This window comes from Homalodisca vitripennis, chromosome 2 (genome assembly GCF_021130785.1).
Source record: "Homalodisca vitripennis isolate AUS2020 chromosome 2, UT_GWSS_2.1, whole genome shotgun sequence".
NCBI lineage: Eukaryota > Metazoa > Arthropoda > Insecta > Hemiptera > Cicadellidae > Homalodisca > Homalodisca vitripennis.
The window spans coordinates 45367957-45385207 of NC_060208.1; the positions used below are offsets into that span (position 1 = coordinate 45367957).

Consider the following 17251-nt stretch of genomic DNA (forward strand, 5'->3'; position numbering starts at 1 on the left):
AAATAGCAAACTCCAAATTTGCATTGAAAATGTAATAAATTTGAATTATAAGTGCAAAACCTGGAATAAGAATTACTCACAATTTCGTTAACCTCTGGTTCTCTTAATCATGAACACTAAAAAATGGGTAATTGAATTTCAAAAATATCAAAAAACCTTATCGTATTACATTATTAGTATTTCCACTAAGAAACCTATTAACTTCAACTTCTTCTAAATTGTTATAAAAAGTTCATGTGTTACTGAAACATTGGGAGCTATTCAATCAAATACACAGAATGTTGCATAGCTATTACGGCCGAAGCTGTGAGTTTGTGCTAGTGTAATATAAAAACAAGTACAATAATAATAAGACATTATATTTACTCTATTATGTAGCATAGTTTTATTTAGTATGTTTTAAATACATACATAACTGTCCGCTCATCACATTCAAATTTCAGAGTAACATAAGTAATACAAACAAAATAAATTCAGATATTTCTCATTTTGAATGAAAAAATTAGTATACAAATTTTTGAGCACTTTTTTAAGAATACAGTGTTTAATATTTATATTACGAGAAAAAACTGGTAGCTAAGTGTTACTAATAGAAATGTAATCTTATATTACGTTTATGTACAGCATTAACATAAAAATTCTCTATCAATTATTCAAGTTCACACACTTTGCCACTACAGATATCAGCTTCAATATTCAGAGTTACACGAAAATTCAATATTTCTTCTTTTAGCACGAAGATAGACAATTTTATTAATCAACGAAAACGATCTTTCTGGGGAGTACGCAGCAATACACGAACATTCTTAAGGCTACATCTAAATTAGGAAATGTGTCCTTCAAGTTCTCTTCTCTGAGGAACTTGCTCATAGAAAGAGGTGTGCATGTGATATTATTGCATTTGGCCAATTTCAAAAAATGCACACACTCACTTCCAAATGGTGACTTCAGATCACTGTTAAAGATTCAGAAGTGTTGCTACATGTTTTACAATGACTTATGTCTCAAAATCTATCAGCTATTACAGAATATGCTTCTTTTCTTTTTAGTAGTTAACTTTTAAGTCTGTTATTCAACAACATAAAATGTTCCACTCGTCTCTCCCTATAAGGACAAATTCATCTCCTTTCCCTTCATTTGGACGACGTTTTCTCTTGAGCAAACGGTTAAAAGATATGTCATAATCTCTCTCACATTATTGACATTGATCTATTGCCATCTCTTCATATACATCAAACATATCATGGAGAGAGAGTTCCACATATTCTGCAAGAAAATCATAGTCGATTTACTCTTTCAATAGACATACCAATATTTTGATGAGTTTCGCTTACGTGTCCAAACATTTCTATGACATCTGACCAAATCCCCAACATAAATGCAGGTTCCAGTCTGTACATGCCATTAACAATACCAGAAGCTTCATTTCTTATGGAGGTTTTTCATATGGGTTTTTCTGATAAATATGTATTTCAATTATAGTTTTCCTCCTTTCACAAAAGCTTCTGCAAATATCTTCAGGGCATATCACCTTTTATCAGATAAACTCTTACAGTTTTACCTTTATGTACCTGATGCTGCATTAATTTCTCCCAACGGTTTGTAGAACCAGTTAAGAAATTATATATATGGGAGAAATATATATATATACACACACATGCACGCACGCACGCACGCACACACACACACACACGCGCGCGCGCACACACACACACACACACACACACACACACACAAGAGGGCAGATTGATAAATCTGGTAAATTTGTATAAAAGAGCAGAACATTTTTGGAACCTGCACTGTTGTTGGTGCCTGATATTTTCACAGATATTACACCAAGTTTTGAATGGCAGTTGTTTTAGTTGATTATTGGCAGCCAGCTGACTGCGTAGTTAGTTTAGGATGGAGAAAAACTAATTTTGTGAGGTCATTAAATATTTTCATTTTAAGGGTTGGACAGCTACACAGAACAAAACCGAGTTTGATGAAGTTATGTTTCCCCAAAGATGGATTGGGAGGAGAGGTGTAATTGAATGACTCATTCATTCTCCAGATTTATCCCCTTTGTACTTCTTTTTTCTGGGATTATCTGAAAGATTGGGTGTATAGGAGTAAACCGTAGGATCTGAAAGAATTGAGGAACAGAATCTTGGAAAACACTAATTGTTTGGATTGTGATGGTACAAGACTAAAACATGCTATACAGGCCTTTTATCACCGATTGGCTCATTGTCAAACAAAAGCAGCGGGACACTTCAAGCATTTTTTGCGAAAAGACTTTCTGTAAGTAGTAATCTTCTAATCCTTGAATCATTGGCATTTCATCCTTAAATTATGCTTTTGTAATGGTATGCAGCAATCATCAATTATTATTCTTGTTTTGCCTGTGAATAAATTAATCAAATTACCATGAACTTGATTACACTGACTTAATAATTGCAAATTCAAGCCATCTTTGAACGGCTCCCATTTCCAGCTCAACCTTGGGTTTGCAAAATTTTACTCTCCTAATAAAGACCTATAATTCAATGTGCATATCAACGTAACTTACATTTAAAATTTTCTTCTGACTCATACTAACTTTGTGGGTCGTACCTGAGGATGTAGTGGGTCACTGAATATGTTATAAATTAGATTTTTATGTCTCGTTACTTTGTACCAAATTTTGTGGCTATATCTTAAATCTTATCAAAAATTTAACCGTCCCGGGACTTTGCAAATACCCAGTATATGTTTCTTTCATTAAAAAAAATATACATGCCTCCTGCCAACAGCTTGCAGCATATGTCCACTTAGTTCAGCGAATGGGATCATACAGGAGCATAAAGAGCTTTGCGGTTAATTTAATACAAGCTTGTAGGCCAGAACAAATCCCAAACATAGTATTTGCATTGTCATAGGAGTATCCTCGACAATCATTCATGTTGAAGAGGTGTGATTCTAAAACTTTCATCATCAATGACAACATTAAATTAAATAAAACTCAATTTAAGAAAAAATTTACTTTTACCATTTCAACATGGTATGGTATTTAATATGGTATTTAACATAATGGTATTTAACACAATGGTATTTAACATAAACCGATTCAACTTACTAGTGTACTAAAATTTACCAGCAAAAAAATATCTCCAGCTGGCTGACACCCCTCAAAGGCTGTGCCCCTACGCTCATGTCTAGTGAGAAGTCCACCACTGATTACATTACATAGATAGATAGCCTAAGGTGTTACAAATTATTGAGCTGGTTGAGGTTATTATAACTATAAATTGGTGCATCTGGTAAAAAATTTAAATTTTAGTCTGAATATGACATCTCCCGTTTGTCAGATTTCTAGCAGCAGGAATTTAGTTTCCTTGCAAAGAGTTTTATTTTTAAACATTTGTAAGTCGTAATCCCCGATCCATCTCTAAACTAGTATTGCAAGTATGATTTGATCTTAAAGTTTCCATATTATGTACATTAATTTAAAGTCTATTCAATTGAAACAAAGACAAAACAGCATTCGTGTAGTTGTTACAAATGGTAAAATTTATTAACAATCAGTTTTTAGAAATATATTCCACAAAAATTAATATACAAAGTTAAATTTGTTACACTATGTCAGTGCTAGTATGATTACTGTCTACAAACCATGAAGTTGAGGGCATGAAGTATTACATATTGCCAAAAAATTGAGCTCAACACTCCTCAAATAAGCACAAGTTAAAGGTTGATAAATAATCCATTTGAAGTGAAGAAATTCAAGTACAATGCTCAAGAAATTACAAAATCTTAAAATGTGTTAACACGGATGTCATATCTTTGTGGTATGAACATTAAAATTCAGATTCAAATCAGTTTATCCGTTCAGCCTACAGGCTGAACAAAAGGTTCCATGTACATAATAGACAACTAATAGATTTATACTAATTCTGTTTTAGAAAGTTTACTTACAATAAGTTTAGAAAATCTTTCAGTGGAATTAAAATAGATAGTAAAGCACATCCAAACTGGGCATAGTGAGGTGTTGCTTTTTGTTATAGCAGTACCTAAAATTCGTTATTGTTCAAAAAGGTATAAATTGATCAAATGAATGACTGATTGGGAAGATTCTTTTCTATTTTTCAAGTTTAATTAACAGAAATTCTGTTAGACCTAAAAGAATTCGTATTAAAGGAAACAACAAAATCAAAGATACACAAATTAATTTTAAATTATTGTTATTCATTATAAACATTAAATTTGTAGGTCATATTAGCTTTGATGCAGAATAAATCAGTGTGATTGAAGCAAAACCAGCACTTGCTGCAGATTACATCAAGTTAGGACTGAGGAACAGACTTTTTGCTGCAAATTCCCATTCTTTCACTAAAACCAGCAGTACTAATAAATAAGTTTATAAACTAACACATGATGACTCACCCCTGTGACTGAGCCCAGACCAGTTTGGTGATGGCTTTGCAAGGGAAGGGGCCGTAAGGAGTGGTTGGCTCGCCTCTGGGCTCCCCACTGGTCACGTCCCATGTTGTGTGACTTCCATCATTGTGAGCAGACATGAAGCTGAGTCCTCCAGCATTCCAGCAGACACTCTCTAGCTGCTGACTCCACACGTACGTCTGAGCAGGGGCACCAACAACACTGATGAAAATCTCTCCATAACAAATTTCAAAGAAAAACTTTTTCCCAATGTTAAGAAATATTTACCAATCTTCTCCATGTATAGTATTGTATCTTCCATGTTTTACAGTTCAATACTGTAACAATACTTACACTAATTCCAGTTGAAAAATATTTGCAGTTAAAATATACAAGATTCTACACTAGTTAAAAACAATTTTTTAAAGTAGGTGTACTATTTGGTTTTAATTATCTGTATATTAAACTAATGATATAAAATGACAAATACAACAAACTAACTAATGACAACTAACAAACAAATACAACAAACTAACTAATGATAAAACAAATTACAATAAATCCTTAATTTACACCAATGGTAGGAATATTAAGTAATTGTATTGCATGCTATGATTGTTGGGTATCAAGGAAGAATTAGAGGTTGATAATGACCACTCACCTGCACAGCTGTCCTGCTACTTAGGTTCCTGATGACCATGAGGCCTCAGTTGTATCTGAACACGATGTGCCCAGTTGGTATTAAGGAAGGGTTGGAGGTTGATGACTACTCACCCACACAGCTGTCTTCCTGCTACGGTTTCAAAGTACCATGAGGCCTTGATTGTACCAGATCACAATGTGTCCAAGGGGTAGCAAGGAAGGATTGGAGGTTGATGACCACTCACCTGCACAGCTGTGCTGCTGTTACGGTTCCAAAGCACCATGAGGCCTCGGTTGTATCCGATCAGAATATGTCCAGGATGATCTGGCTGTGGCGCCACACACTCCACCGCCCCAGGATTGATCTTGTAGTCTTCTGGCACACTGCAGGTAATACAACAACTAATAATTACTTTCGTTTGTTACTTGGTGTCACAATATCTCTACATTCTGTACAATCATACAAACTAGGTTGTAATCACAACAGTATGAATAATTAATAAAGTAGCAACGTGTAAATAAGTACATAGCAAAGTGATAAAGTACTGTATACTTAATATGACAAACTCTGTGCTAACGAGTTATTACAGAAAAGGTTGGAATAAGAAGTGTTATTATTTTCTAAACTATAAATGTAATGTTTCAGCTGCTTTCACAACTTCAGGTAAAAATAACCACGGTTTGGTACAGTTAAATTAGGATTATGTATCATAATATTTTTCTGAATATTTCGAGACACTGTACCATTTTTTCTCTTTATAAGGTCCTTCCTAGATTTCAAAAAGTAATTGGAAAAATAATTAACCAAATAGGTCCAATGGTTTTGTGCTTAGTAATATATTAAATGATTCATTTGTATTTATAAGAAGATTATGTCATATGTTAGACATAGCCTAACTCACTGTAAGGCTTCACTAATTTAGAAAGACGTATAAAAATAGTACAAAATATTAACATATTATCACAACTCTGATTATACCTTTTTCTATTATTGGAATGGTGTGTATTAAAAGAGATGCCAGTAATACACAGAGATTCTGACATAGGGATGTATGAATGAGGATGGATCACTTCCATGTGTTGTGAATAGGAATTACCAGTTTACTATATTCTGTGCTCACTGTTTATTACCATATCCTAGTTTTACGGTTGGAGACTAACAACTACTGCATAACCACATGAAGCACTGTCACCAAGAAAATTGACCAGTCAAATATAGTTTAAACATCTCTTTATTTAAGTTTTTGAAGACTACAAAATTAGTAATTATAGAAGGCTTTATAGATTGCTGGAAAGATGGAACTGTAACAAATATAATTAACAAACAATTAAATTTTGGGTTGCATAATTTATGTTAGGCTTGATTGAATATCATATGTACATATATTCAATGCATGGGATGCTATATCAGATACAATTGCATTAAATACAGTTGCAATTTTCATTAAAACATTTTATTCGCGGTGAAATGTTAGCCACCTAGATAGTGTACAGTATATCACAGACACACAGCTATCTGAATGCATAATGACAATGACTCACCATGTAGAACATGCTGTCACATGATCTGAGAGTACGATGTAAGTCATTGAGATAAGAGTAGAAAACATCTCAATCATTGGATTCTTGCAAATCATTGATTTTTGTTTAATCAATCTTATTGCAGTCAAATTGCAGATTGATTCCAGTTATATATATGTTTATATAACCTGGACTGATTCCAGCTAGATTAAGTTTATATTGCAACTAGATTCCAGTTTGATTCCACTTATTTCAGCTATTTTTATATTGATTCTAGCCAAATTTTAGTCTGATTCCAATCAATATCTGTTTTTATTCTGTATATATTCAAGTAACACAAAACTAAACGCCTTGAACATACTCTTAAATGTTTTGTCACTAAACATAACTAATTCCATCTCGAACATTAAACCTAACTGCTGATTAGAAATGATCAAAATAAACATTATTATTGTAATAAAAAGTATTATGTGTGTAAGTTCAAGAGAAAAGGAGCTAACAGAATGTTAAAAGGAGCAGGGATCAAATTAATTCAGAGTATGTTAAACTATCCAATGGAAAATAATAAATAATTTCAGTATTAAAAATAATCCAGAGGTATGGAAGAGGAGTGAGCCAAGGTGTGTACAAGCATGTTCCACAGGCATAAATAAACTAAAGACTATGATTTAAATCACCATATGAAATATAAATATATTTACTTTAAGAATAAAGATATCATTGACTACTCACTTCTGCATTACCACGTCCTGGTAGATGACATTGTCAGACAAAGTGAACATCGGCAAATTCAGGGAGAAGATGTTCCCTCCTTCAGTCCCAAGCAACAGTGTCTGCCCGTCCAGACATAGAGAGGATATCTTCTTCATCCTGTGAGGGGAAGGAACACTCAATCATTCCACATAAGTCTAGATTGTATGTGGTGTTCATTATTTAGATTTTTACATCGTTCATCAATCATTTGTCCAATGTTTCTAATGTGTTCTAATTCAAGAAAGAAAAATTATCAGTAGATAAAAAACAAATGGTGAAAAAAGAAGTATTGTTTAATCACAGAATTGATTATTGATATCCTATTTTTTATAAACTACATGTTTCTATCTACCTTAGCTAAATAAATAATAGCTTTAAAATAAATTGTACAGGAAACTAGTTTTAAGACATTTTTTTACTCCCAGAATGTTTGTAAGCTGACGATGTTGCTCACCTCAAGACTAGACACTGTACCACTTAGAAGCAGAAGTGTTAAAACCTATACTATAGGTTCATAATGCAACTATCTCAATCCTCTTGACTAAATCAAGCTTAATGTGCCTTGTAATCATAATAATACATGAGTCCACTTTTTCACAAGACGTTACTTTCCAACCAACTTTTTAATTCCCTTCCCTTCCTACTTCTAGGCACAACCATAATCGACACATTCAGGTATAAATGCAGTAAAGAAAGTACATAAACAATTTACATAAAACGTTCTTAGACACTTGTAACTTTTTATGTATATAAACTGAATTTAGGTCAACTATCAATTATCCAGGGATAAAATATGTTATGTTAATGGCTGATGGCTCAACAAAATTCAAAAGTAATGAGTATTCCAAAAATGACACCATTCAGTCCAGAAAGTACATAAAGGGTTAATATAAATAATTATTGATTATTACAACAGTATATTGTACCAAATTTCAAAATACTGTGGTTTTAGGTCAACTGTTGTTACTGTTACCTTAATTTTATCCCAGATAATCAGAATTTACCTGATTGTACAATCAAATTACTCACTTTCCCTCCAGCTGCAAACTTTTTGTCTCTTCCATGTTGGCATCATTGATCTCCCACAGGTGCAAAGTGTTGTTGTCACTCAAGGACACCAGACGACCCTGTAGGGGTAAGATAATTTATAACATTTAACTTGATTAGCTGTAACTACTACAGTTATTTTTTTATCAAAATCATTTAACTGTGATATACGTATTCTCAAAACAGACCGTTATGTTCAAAACGTGTTGTATAGTTTTCTATAAATTACATAGGTAGATGTATTCACAATTTTATGCAGCTAATGAATGATTTGAATTATAAAATTTAGTTTTTGTAAAATTAACCACAAAAATGTAAAAAATTAGAGACAAATTGTCCAACAGTGCAAAACAACTTCCATACTTGTTATTAAAGAATGTGTTAAAGTGAACTTATCTTTTTCTATAATAAATTATGTTTACTAAATTATTGCACAGGCAGAAATAGATAAAACTGTAATATGCAAGCAACTGTGAACTGTGACTTTTGAACTGGTGCTAGCTCTCTCAGCTGGGATCCTCACATTGTACATGGTTAGTATCTTTCACATTTCCAGCAACATATATGGAAATTAATAAAATAAAAGATATAAATAAAAAAGGTAAGAAACGATGACATGAGCACTGCCTTTGCTTCATTCATACGACTTCCACAAGCAGAAGAGGAGGACAGGTTACATTATCGTACTACATATGGTAAGGTATGGTATGGTATGGTACAGTATTGCATGTTACGGTGGGTTGGTTGTGTGTGTGTGTGTGTGTGTGTGTGTGTGTGTGTGTGTGTGTGTGTGTGTGTGTGCGCGCGCGCGCGCATGTGTGTGTTTGTGTGGGGAGTATAATGCTAATTTTAGTCCACAAACTTAGAAAAATGTGACAGGCTAAGAATAACCCTTTCAATTTAATAATTCTATGATATTAATTTTTCTCAATAATTGATAATAAGTACAAAAACTTGTGGGGAAAATCTTAACAGATTCATTTACTTAGAGGACGACTAACCTTTGTAAAATATGAATCCTTAACACTTGTCTTACCTCATTAGGTATGAACAGCAGCCGGGTGATGGACGTTTCAGTAGTAGGCAAATGACCATAGAACTCCACCCCTGGCTGTCCAACACTACAGAAATAGCAGTTAAGGGAAAAAATACTGTTACAATAACATTCATTGGTATTGGTCCTAAACCAATTTAATTTTTTTAAACCAATAATTAAATAAATACAGTCAACATTTTACCTCAGTTAATAAGAAGCTAACTTACACTTGAGTGCCAAGGCCATTTCATATATAAAGTGCAAGGCCATATTCTGTAAATTTGTAAGTATTTGAGAAATAAACTATATAAAAAGGTGAACTGGAGCTAAACTCAATGTTCACATTTAATCAACCCATCCCACCATTGCTACGTTATCCATAGGTCAGTTTCTTCTCGAGATATCATGAGGATAGACGGACATACAGACAAAAATGATAAATTCTCCAGTCCCTTGAGTTATAGTTTTCACTAATTTTCAATCAAATTTTATCTATGAAATAATACACAATGATTAAAGTTTTGTATAATTATTAGATGTATTACTTAATTCACAACTTAAACCATTATTTTGTTTAAAAAAGGATGTAAAATCCCTATTTATAACCTGATTTTTACAAATCAAACTTTGTATTACTACAGAATATAATTTTGTACAACCAAATGTGGTACTATACTCTATTTTTTGTGTCTTCTGACAATAAACTGATATAATCCATTTCATGACATGAGTGTTAAGAGTTAAACAACACTTTTACACACAAATGTTACAACACAAATCCCGAACACAACACACCAATTGCCCAGAAGTTGCTTTATCTGTACAGGTGTACGTGTTTTGTGTGAAAGGATACACTTTAATGCTGCCCGAAGCAGTGCCGATAGCCATGAGACGCAGTTCTGGGTCCCAGGCAACGCAGGTTGGCTTGTTCGGGAATCCATGCTGTACTGTCTGTAACATTTAGACATGTATGAGTACTGTTGTATTATATGTAGTTTTATGTTTGCAGATATATATTTATATTTACATATATTTATTCACGTATAGCACTTATATTATAAGATTGTATAAAATAACTAGAAATCAAAATATAAATTTTCTGCACTCCACATAATGTCAGTAAAATACAGCTTGATTGTGCATAATCAGCTGGGGTAAGCAAAGTAAAAATATAAATAGGTGCAAAAAGGATGACTGGCAAACGGAGGAATAAAAAGTCATAGAACAAATAGTTTAGAATGTTGAATAGTTCCATATTATTGAACATTATTCATATTCAAACAATATGAGAGTGAATAAAAATATAGTTCATATCTGAAAAATCAGATAAGCATTTTGGTAAAATGAACAGTGCGAAATACATCAGACATCATAATTGTTTAGAAAGAGTTATGCACAAGTAAATTTATAAAGTTAATAAACTGGGAAAAGGAAAGAAGTTCACTTTTCTTAAAATTCCAATAGCCATATCATCAATAACATGCGCTATATAAAAATTATTAAAATGAATTATTTATATATCTACCTTTTATAATAAAATTTGTTATTGCACATATTTGTAAAAATTGTCTCAAACATAAACACAAATTGGTAACTACATGATAGTATCTTGTATCTAAATATAGTGTATTAAAAAATAAAAATTATAGAATATTATAAGACATAAAAAAACTACAATCAGACCCGAATAAAACATAAAAGACTATAAAAACATGATACATCAAAAACCAGAAACGGTAATGTTTTTTAACAAAGATTTTTTCATGTATGGACTAGGCCTATTCATATGTTGTTGCCATAGGGATATTTTTAAAATGATTTGAGTTACATATACCTATATACAATAAACATTTTCAAATAAGATTGGATTACAACAAATGAAGGTAAATGAATTTTTTGACAAGTGTTGTGTGAATTTCATAAATACTAGTATATAAAGATGGTAATGTAAATGTTTTCAGCTTTCAAAGAAATTATTGGCAGTTTGCCTTGTAATCAACATAACTGTCAATTTTTGTAGATTATCAGTTCTGTACTATCGACTTTTAAAGTTACCTTATACGAGTTACAAGTTACCTTGTATTTAAGGACACTACAAATTTCATTCTTAACAACCAGTCCAGTTGTTTTAGATTTGATTACAGCTACGAATAAATTTTCCAAAAGACATGTTTAGCCAACTACAAAATATTCTTTAAAATAGATTTTAATTTGTTATTCCAAAAGATGCATTATTATTTGCTTTGGCCAATTTATATAATTTTCTTTTTTTACAACAGAAACTTTTCTAAATTATTGTATAATTCAACTCAATTTTTTAGGACTCTTTGACTTTATATTTGTATAGAAAAGATTCATTTGTACATAGCAGAAATGTATTCACAAATAGGTCATGATTGGTTTCTACTAAATCACAAAATTCAATTTTTTTAATTCTAATGTTAACTCATTAAATTCTACTACATTACCAACTTCAGTATAAGTTCTGGTCTTGAACTAATTTTTATCTTTATTATAAGCTACATAAATTGTAGGTAATACTCGCTCAATTACAATTTTAAATGCTGATTGACACACATTTTTTTAGTTAGATATTTTTTCATGCAGTAAAGAATTTAGCTCGGATTGGGAAGAAAAGACCATTTCTGTCAGATCCCGACTTGGAAAATAATTACTATACATAATTTAATAACTGATATCAGGCGTTAGTTGGTTATGAGATAAATTAATTAATAACATTTTAATTTTCTAATTACTGCAATAATTTTTGAATTTATATATATTACTTCTTCCATGTATATAAAGGGTGAAGAAATATAACTCCATACTCATTAAGTTTACCTTAACAGTAAAATCTCAAAGAAACTTGAGTACTATACTTTTTAAGCAAGCATATCAAAATGCATTAAATTCATTTAAAGGGTTAATTAGTCACAACACTGCAAAAGTATTACACATCCGAGATAAGATTACGAGTAGAGTAAGTCACTTCCTCTCATTCGTGGTTATCAGTACACAATAATAAGTCCAGGAATGTCAAATGAGTACATGTGTTAGCTATAATACTAAAACTCACGTTAAGAAAAACATTTGAGTAAAGGAATATTTTTAAAACTGAAATCATTACTACACTTATCTAAAATTGAAGAATATATTTACTTGATACACACTATAATTTTGTATTCTGGTTATTTCACCATGCTGAAATGGTGTTTAAATAAAACCCAACATAACCCAGTCAACGAATGATTCTAAAAGGAAAATCAATATGCAGGAAAACCAACCATGGGAAATTATTCGTGGTACCTGGTAGTATAATATACTATAAGTTCTCAACCCAATGGGGTGGCAGAAGGGGACAGAGTTTTAATGTCACTTTTTGTTTTTCGCCTATACATCAGTAGGAGTTAGTGCTACAGAAGAATTACAAGTATACAAAAATTAGGTACTGGAAACAGAAGTTTGGTGAAAAATGATTTTTCATAAGGGGTTTTTCAAAAATTACCAATTTACGAGAGCATATATGTCATTAACGGGAAGAAATAGCAAAAATATTGTATGAAAAAAAGATGTAGAAAATGTTATCCGCCTTAATTATATTTATTTATACATTTAAATTCTCTGTTGTACCAAACCCTACTAAGATTTATGAGAAAAACCAAAATGGTACCTTTCAAACCCCCTTTCACCTCTGCAGCCACACCTAGAGTTGAGGATTTTTAATATGTTATACTACCACATAACTCAAATAATTTCCAGTAACTACTGTAACTAATTTCCAGTAATAAAACCAACTGGTTTTCCCCCTTATTGGCTTCCCTCCTAGGCCCATTATTTGGTCATTTGTTGACTAAACTAATATATGAACCAAACATAAAATGCTAAAAGGCTAGTATTATGAACTTTATTAATAAATGTCAGACAAAAAATACTTAAGTAATCCAAGTTTACTTAAGATCAGAAATTACTTTTCTCACCTACTAACAAAGAAAAAAAAGCTATTTATACAAACCAATTTCCAAATTATTTTTATTTTTATTACATGTTTCTTGATAATATTTGGAATTTCTGTTAGTTTCTGTTAAATTAGGCATCATATTATAGAAATTTCAAGAGAAGCTTCCTACAGCAATTCTGAGGTATTAAATGGTGATTTGAAAAATTCAAATTTCAGAACTCAACCCTCTCTCATTGCTCCAGACGGATTCGAAATTGGCTCTAACAGGGACGAGACTTGGACCATTACTCTGAACATAGATGTGTTCCCTACTATTTGTAAGGTAGGTTATAATCATCGGAAGAAAACTACATCTTGCCCTCTCATTTTGTTTTGTTGCTCTGTTTTCTGTTTGTTTGCTGTTTCAAAATTCAATTTTATTTTACTGAAAATCCAAATTTAATTTCTAATAACTTTGAACAAAAATAGTGATTCTGTTTAGAACATTTTACATGGTAATAGGTTATAAATATTAAACATTTCTAAAAATATTTTAGAAGTGGGTATTGTAAAAGTATACATTTTTACACAAAAAATCTAAAATAATGAAATTGAGAAAAATACATCACAATGGTAGAATCCAGTTGTCTATTCAGTCACAGCTGATACTTGTACTGTACAACATTTTAACACACTTTTCATGACAAATTGAGAGCCGAAAACGGTTTGTGGCGGAGCTGAGACGAAAATACCTGGACCGGATGATCGTGGCGGGCGGCGGGGCTACTCTTTGAATCGTGACTGTGTGAATGGAAGAGTGTATGGAATACTGTAAGTGTAAGCTATAGTTAATTAGCCTTAATTTACATTATTAAGATTAATTTTTTAAGAGGTTAAATGTAAGAAAGGACCATGTGGTCCTAATTTCACCTCAATAAAGAAGTGTTTCTTTCTTTCTTTCTTTCTTTCTTTCATGAAAACCACTTGTTTGACTCAGGTAACCAGATTTCAGAAATAGAATATTTCCATTAGAGGATACTATTTTATATTTTCATCATCAAAATACTTTCTTCTAGTCTGTATATGAGAGAGAGAGTAATATCTAATGATTTAGAACATAGTATTAGTTAAAAATTTGTTGTATTTAAATTATTTCACTTTAAACTATACGTCCAAACAAGCATATATAACATATAAGCTACACAGGGTGTATCTGAAACATATCAATATAACAGTGAACATGTTACTTTAAAATAAAGAAACAATTACTACGTTTAGAGTCTCTAAGTTTTGAATGTTTTCTCATTTTTATAAATTTAAAATGCATTACTTATAAACAGTAGTTACAATAATTGTAATTTTGCTGTTTAGTCTAACATAATTAAGAAAAACAAAACAAAACAAACTTTTATCATTTTAAACTTTTTGCCATTTTTGGCTATACTGAATTTCACGAAAATAGTAATAATTACAAAAGGTGAAATGAGAAATATTGCCATAATAAAGAAAATCTTTGATGCATTATTTGTTAAGATCAGTTATAAACTTGGATTCTATGTAAAGGTCCTTAACATGTAGTTATATAAAAGCAGTAAAATTGTGTTTGTTATTTTTTTATTTAATCCCAACATTACAATATTAAAAATGGTGTGTTTTTAAAACCAATGTTTTATGTCCACTACCTTGCCTCTGTGGAGTTCTGAGTGTTTGTTGAGCTGTTGATTTCATTGCAGTTACAGCATTATCATTTGTTTATTGGTTATTGTTACTATATTAGCACTTCCAGATCAAGGAAAGTAAGCCATTCGTAATAGTTTTTAACAATTCTAGACAGTTGTATATAAACCATAAGTAATTCTCAAATTAGCATAAACAAATGGAAAAAGAGACTACATACAATACTACAATACTACTAAAGAAAATTCTTTAATACTACAACAACACGTAAATATTTAAATTTAAATATATATATATATATGTATATATACATTAATTTATATTATCTATATTTAAATATAATTTCTTAGTCAACTACTATGATATTAAAATGATTTCTGTAGATTTCATTTAACAATGACAGTATAAAAATGTATAGTGGAACAAAAAGAAGTTGTCCACGCACAACACCCACCCAGAGGTATTCGCAATACAATAACACGTTATATAACCAATGTTATGGTTATGCCCCAAGTGGAGTGAAACCCCTCCTAGCACTGCACTGACCAGTGTCAGGTTACCACTTGTGCTGTGGTCTCATGTCTTGACAGTGCCAATATGAGTATAAACAACCAGTCAGAAACTGTAATGAGAAACATTGTACACTTGCTTCTGACACCAAATGTTTCTTATCAACGTTTACATACATAAATATTAAGATGTCTGAACTATTTATATAGAATTTATATCTTTGAACTTTTCACATGTGATATTTGTATCTTGAACAACTATTGAAATTCAGCTTCACACAATTTATTTTAGAACCCGAAATTCTATTACCTGGCCTATAACCCTTGGACCGAACCACCTTTATAACTCCAACCAAACTAAGAATTTGGTAAAAACAAGTTATAATTTGCAGAAACTATTTTCTTAACTGTGTTCTAAATATATATTTTTCACAGATCAAATTTTCATACATGTATTATTAATCTTAACTTTATCACACAACCATATTCAATTGTTTTAGAATAAGTAGGTGTAATCCGTGGTCAGATTTAATTCACATTTGAGCTGCTTTTTCCAAATTATTGAATTTTGTAACGTTTCAGGAATATACTGGGTTTTATGCTTATTGTTTTATAGCTGGAACAATTAACTAAAGTATTTATGCCGATCAAGTGTCAGATTGGAAGTAATTGAAACCAAAGTGGGTTGAACTGTTGAGTCAGCATAGTGAATCAGCTGTTCGCCTGTAGTCTGCTGATTTCATATAAACAAAGAACAGCTGATTATTGTAAACATAACCAAAATAGCCAAGGTCACTCTAGAGCATGTTGTCCCTTTCTTGGAGCAAGGCCAGTTGGTGCTAAAATATTTTGATGTGCGTGACCTCACAAGGAGTTATAAATGGATAGTAAACCCTTGAGGTCATCTTTACTTCCTTACCATGGTGATTACTCCTTGTTAATACTTATACTGAATGTATAGTAAGGATATTTAAAAACTTCAAAATGAAAGATATTCCTATAAATAATATATAACAGAGTTTTGGCTTGAAACTAAAATTTTTGTTTGGTATCTCCAAGTAATAAAAAAAGTGGGTATCGAGAAAATTACTGTCCAGATGTTTATTGAATTCGTAAGCATTGACTGTAACTGAACAGAGCAATTTAAACTTAATGTTGTAGTTATTTATAGTTCACTGGATCCTGAACATGTTGGTACAAACCAAAAATTCTTCTAAAATTTACTAAATATTTAATTTTAGTTTTGAATAAAATTTAACTAAAATAAATTAAAAATACAATAACAATAATTAGATGTGTCTAATTTTTATCACATCTTGTTTTGTTGTAACTCATATGACAGGCAACTGTCCATTTTTGGACAGCAGACTTTTTTCAAACCAAGAGCTCTCAAAAAGAAATGTAACAAATCCAAAACCACTAAAATTGATTGGTTCGGCAACGTGTATAATTAAAGCTTCTCGTAACGTTAACATGATATACTGGTACTCCAGTTTTCCTGATGAGATTTCCAATAAACCCTTTTTATTTCTCAACCCTAAATCACTTCACAATGAGTGTCCACATCAAAGTGCTAGGTGAACCACAGACCAAAGAAAGGAAATTGTGCTATACTTATTAAATGTTGTAATCATCAATTATTATCCAATACATATCTCAACTTTCTTTTAAGATTTAAGAAGTGTTACTTATTTATATAAATTACAACATGTGGTTTAAAATAATACTTTA

The 17251-nt window shown here is 31.4% G+C and overlaps 1 protein-coding gene across 6 annotated transcripts in view; it reads right to left on the reverse strand.

Annotated features, from left to right (window-relative positions):
- The window catches only part of LOC124356169 (lethal(2) giant larvae protein), a 76443-nt gene that overhangs the window by 50289 nt on the left and 8903 nt on the right, over positions 1-17251 (reverse strand). For all 6 annotated transcript variants that reach the window (XM_046807334.1, XM_046807335.1, XM_046807333.1 and 3 more), the window contains exons 2-7: positions 10251-10348; positions 9398-9482; positions 8344-8441; positions 7294-7431; positions 5286-5424; positions 4405-4598 (exon numbers count right to left, since the gene is read on the reverse strand). In XM_046807334.1, coding sequence (XP_046663290.1) covers positions 4405-4598; positions 5286-5424; positions 7294-7431; positions 8344-8441; positions 9398-9482; positions 10251-10348 — 752 coding nt within the window. The remainder of the gene's footprint in view (positions 1-4404; positions 4599-5285; positions 5425-7293; positions 7432-8343; positions 8442-9397; positions 9483-10250; positions 10349-17251) is intronic.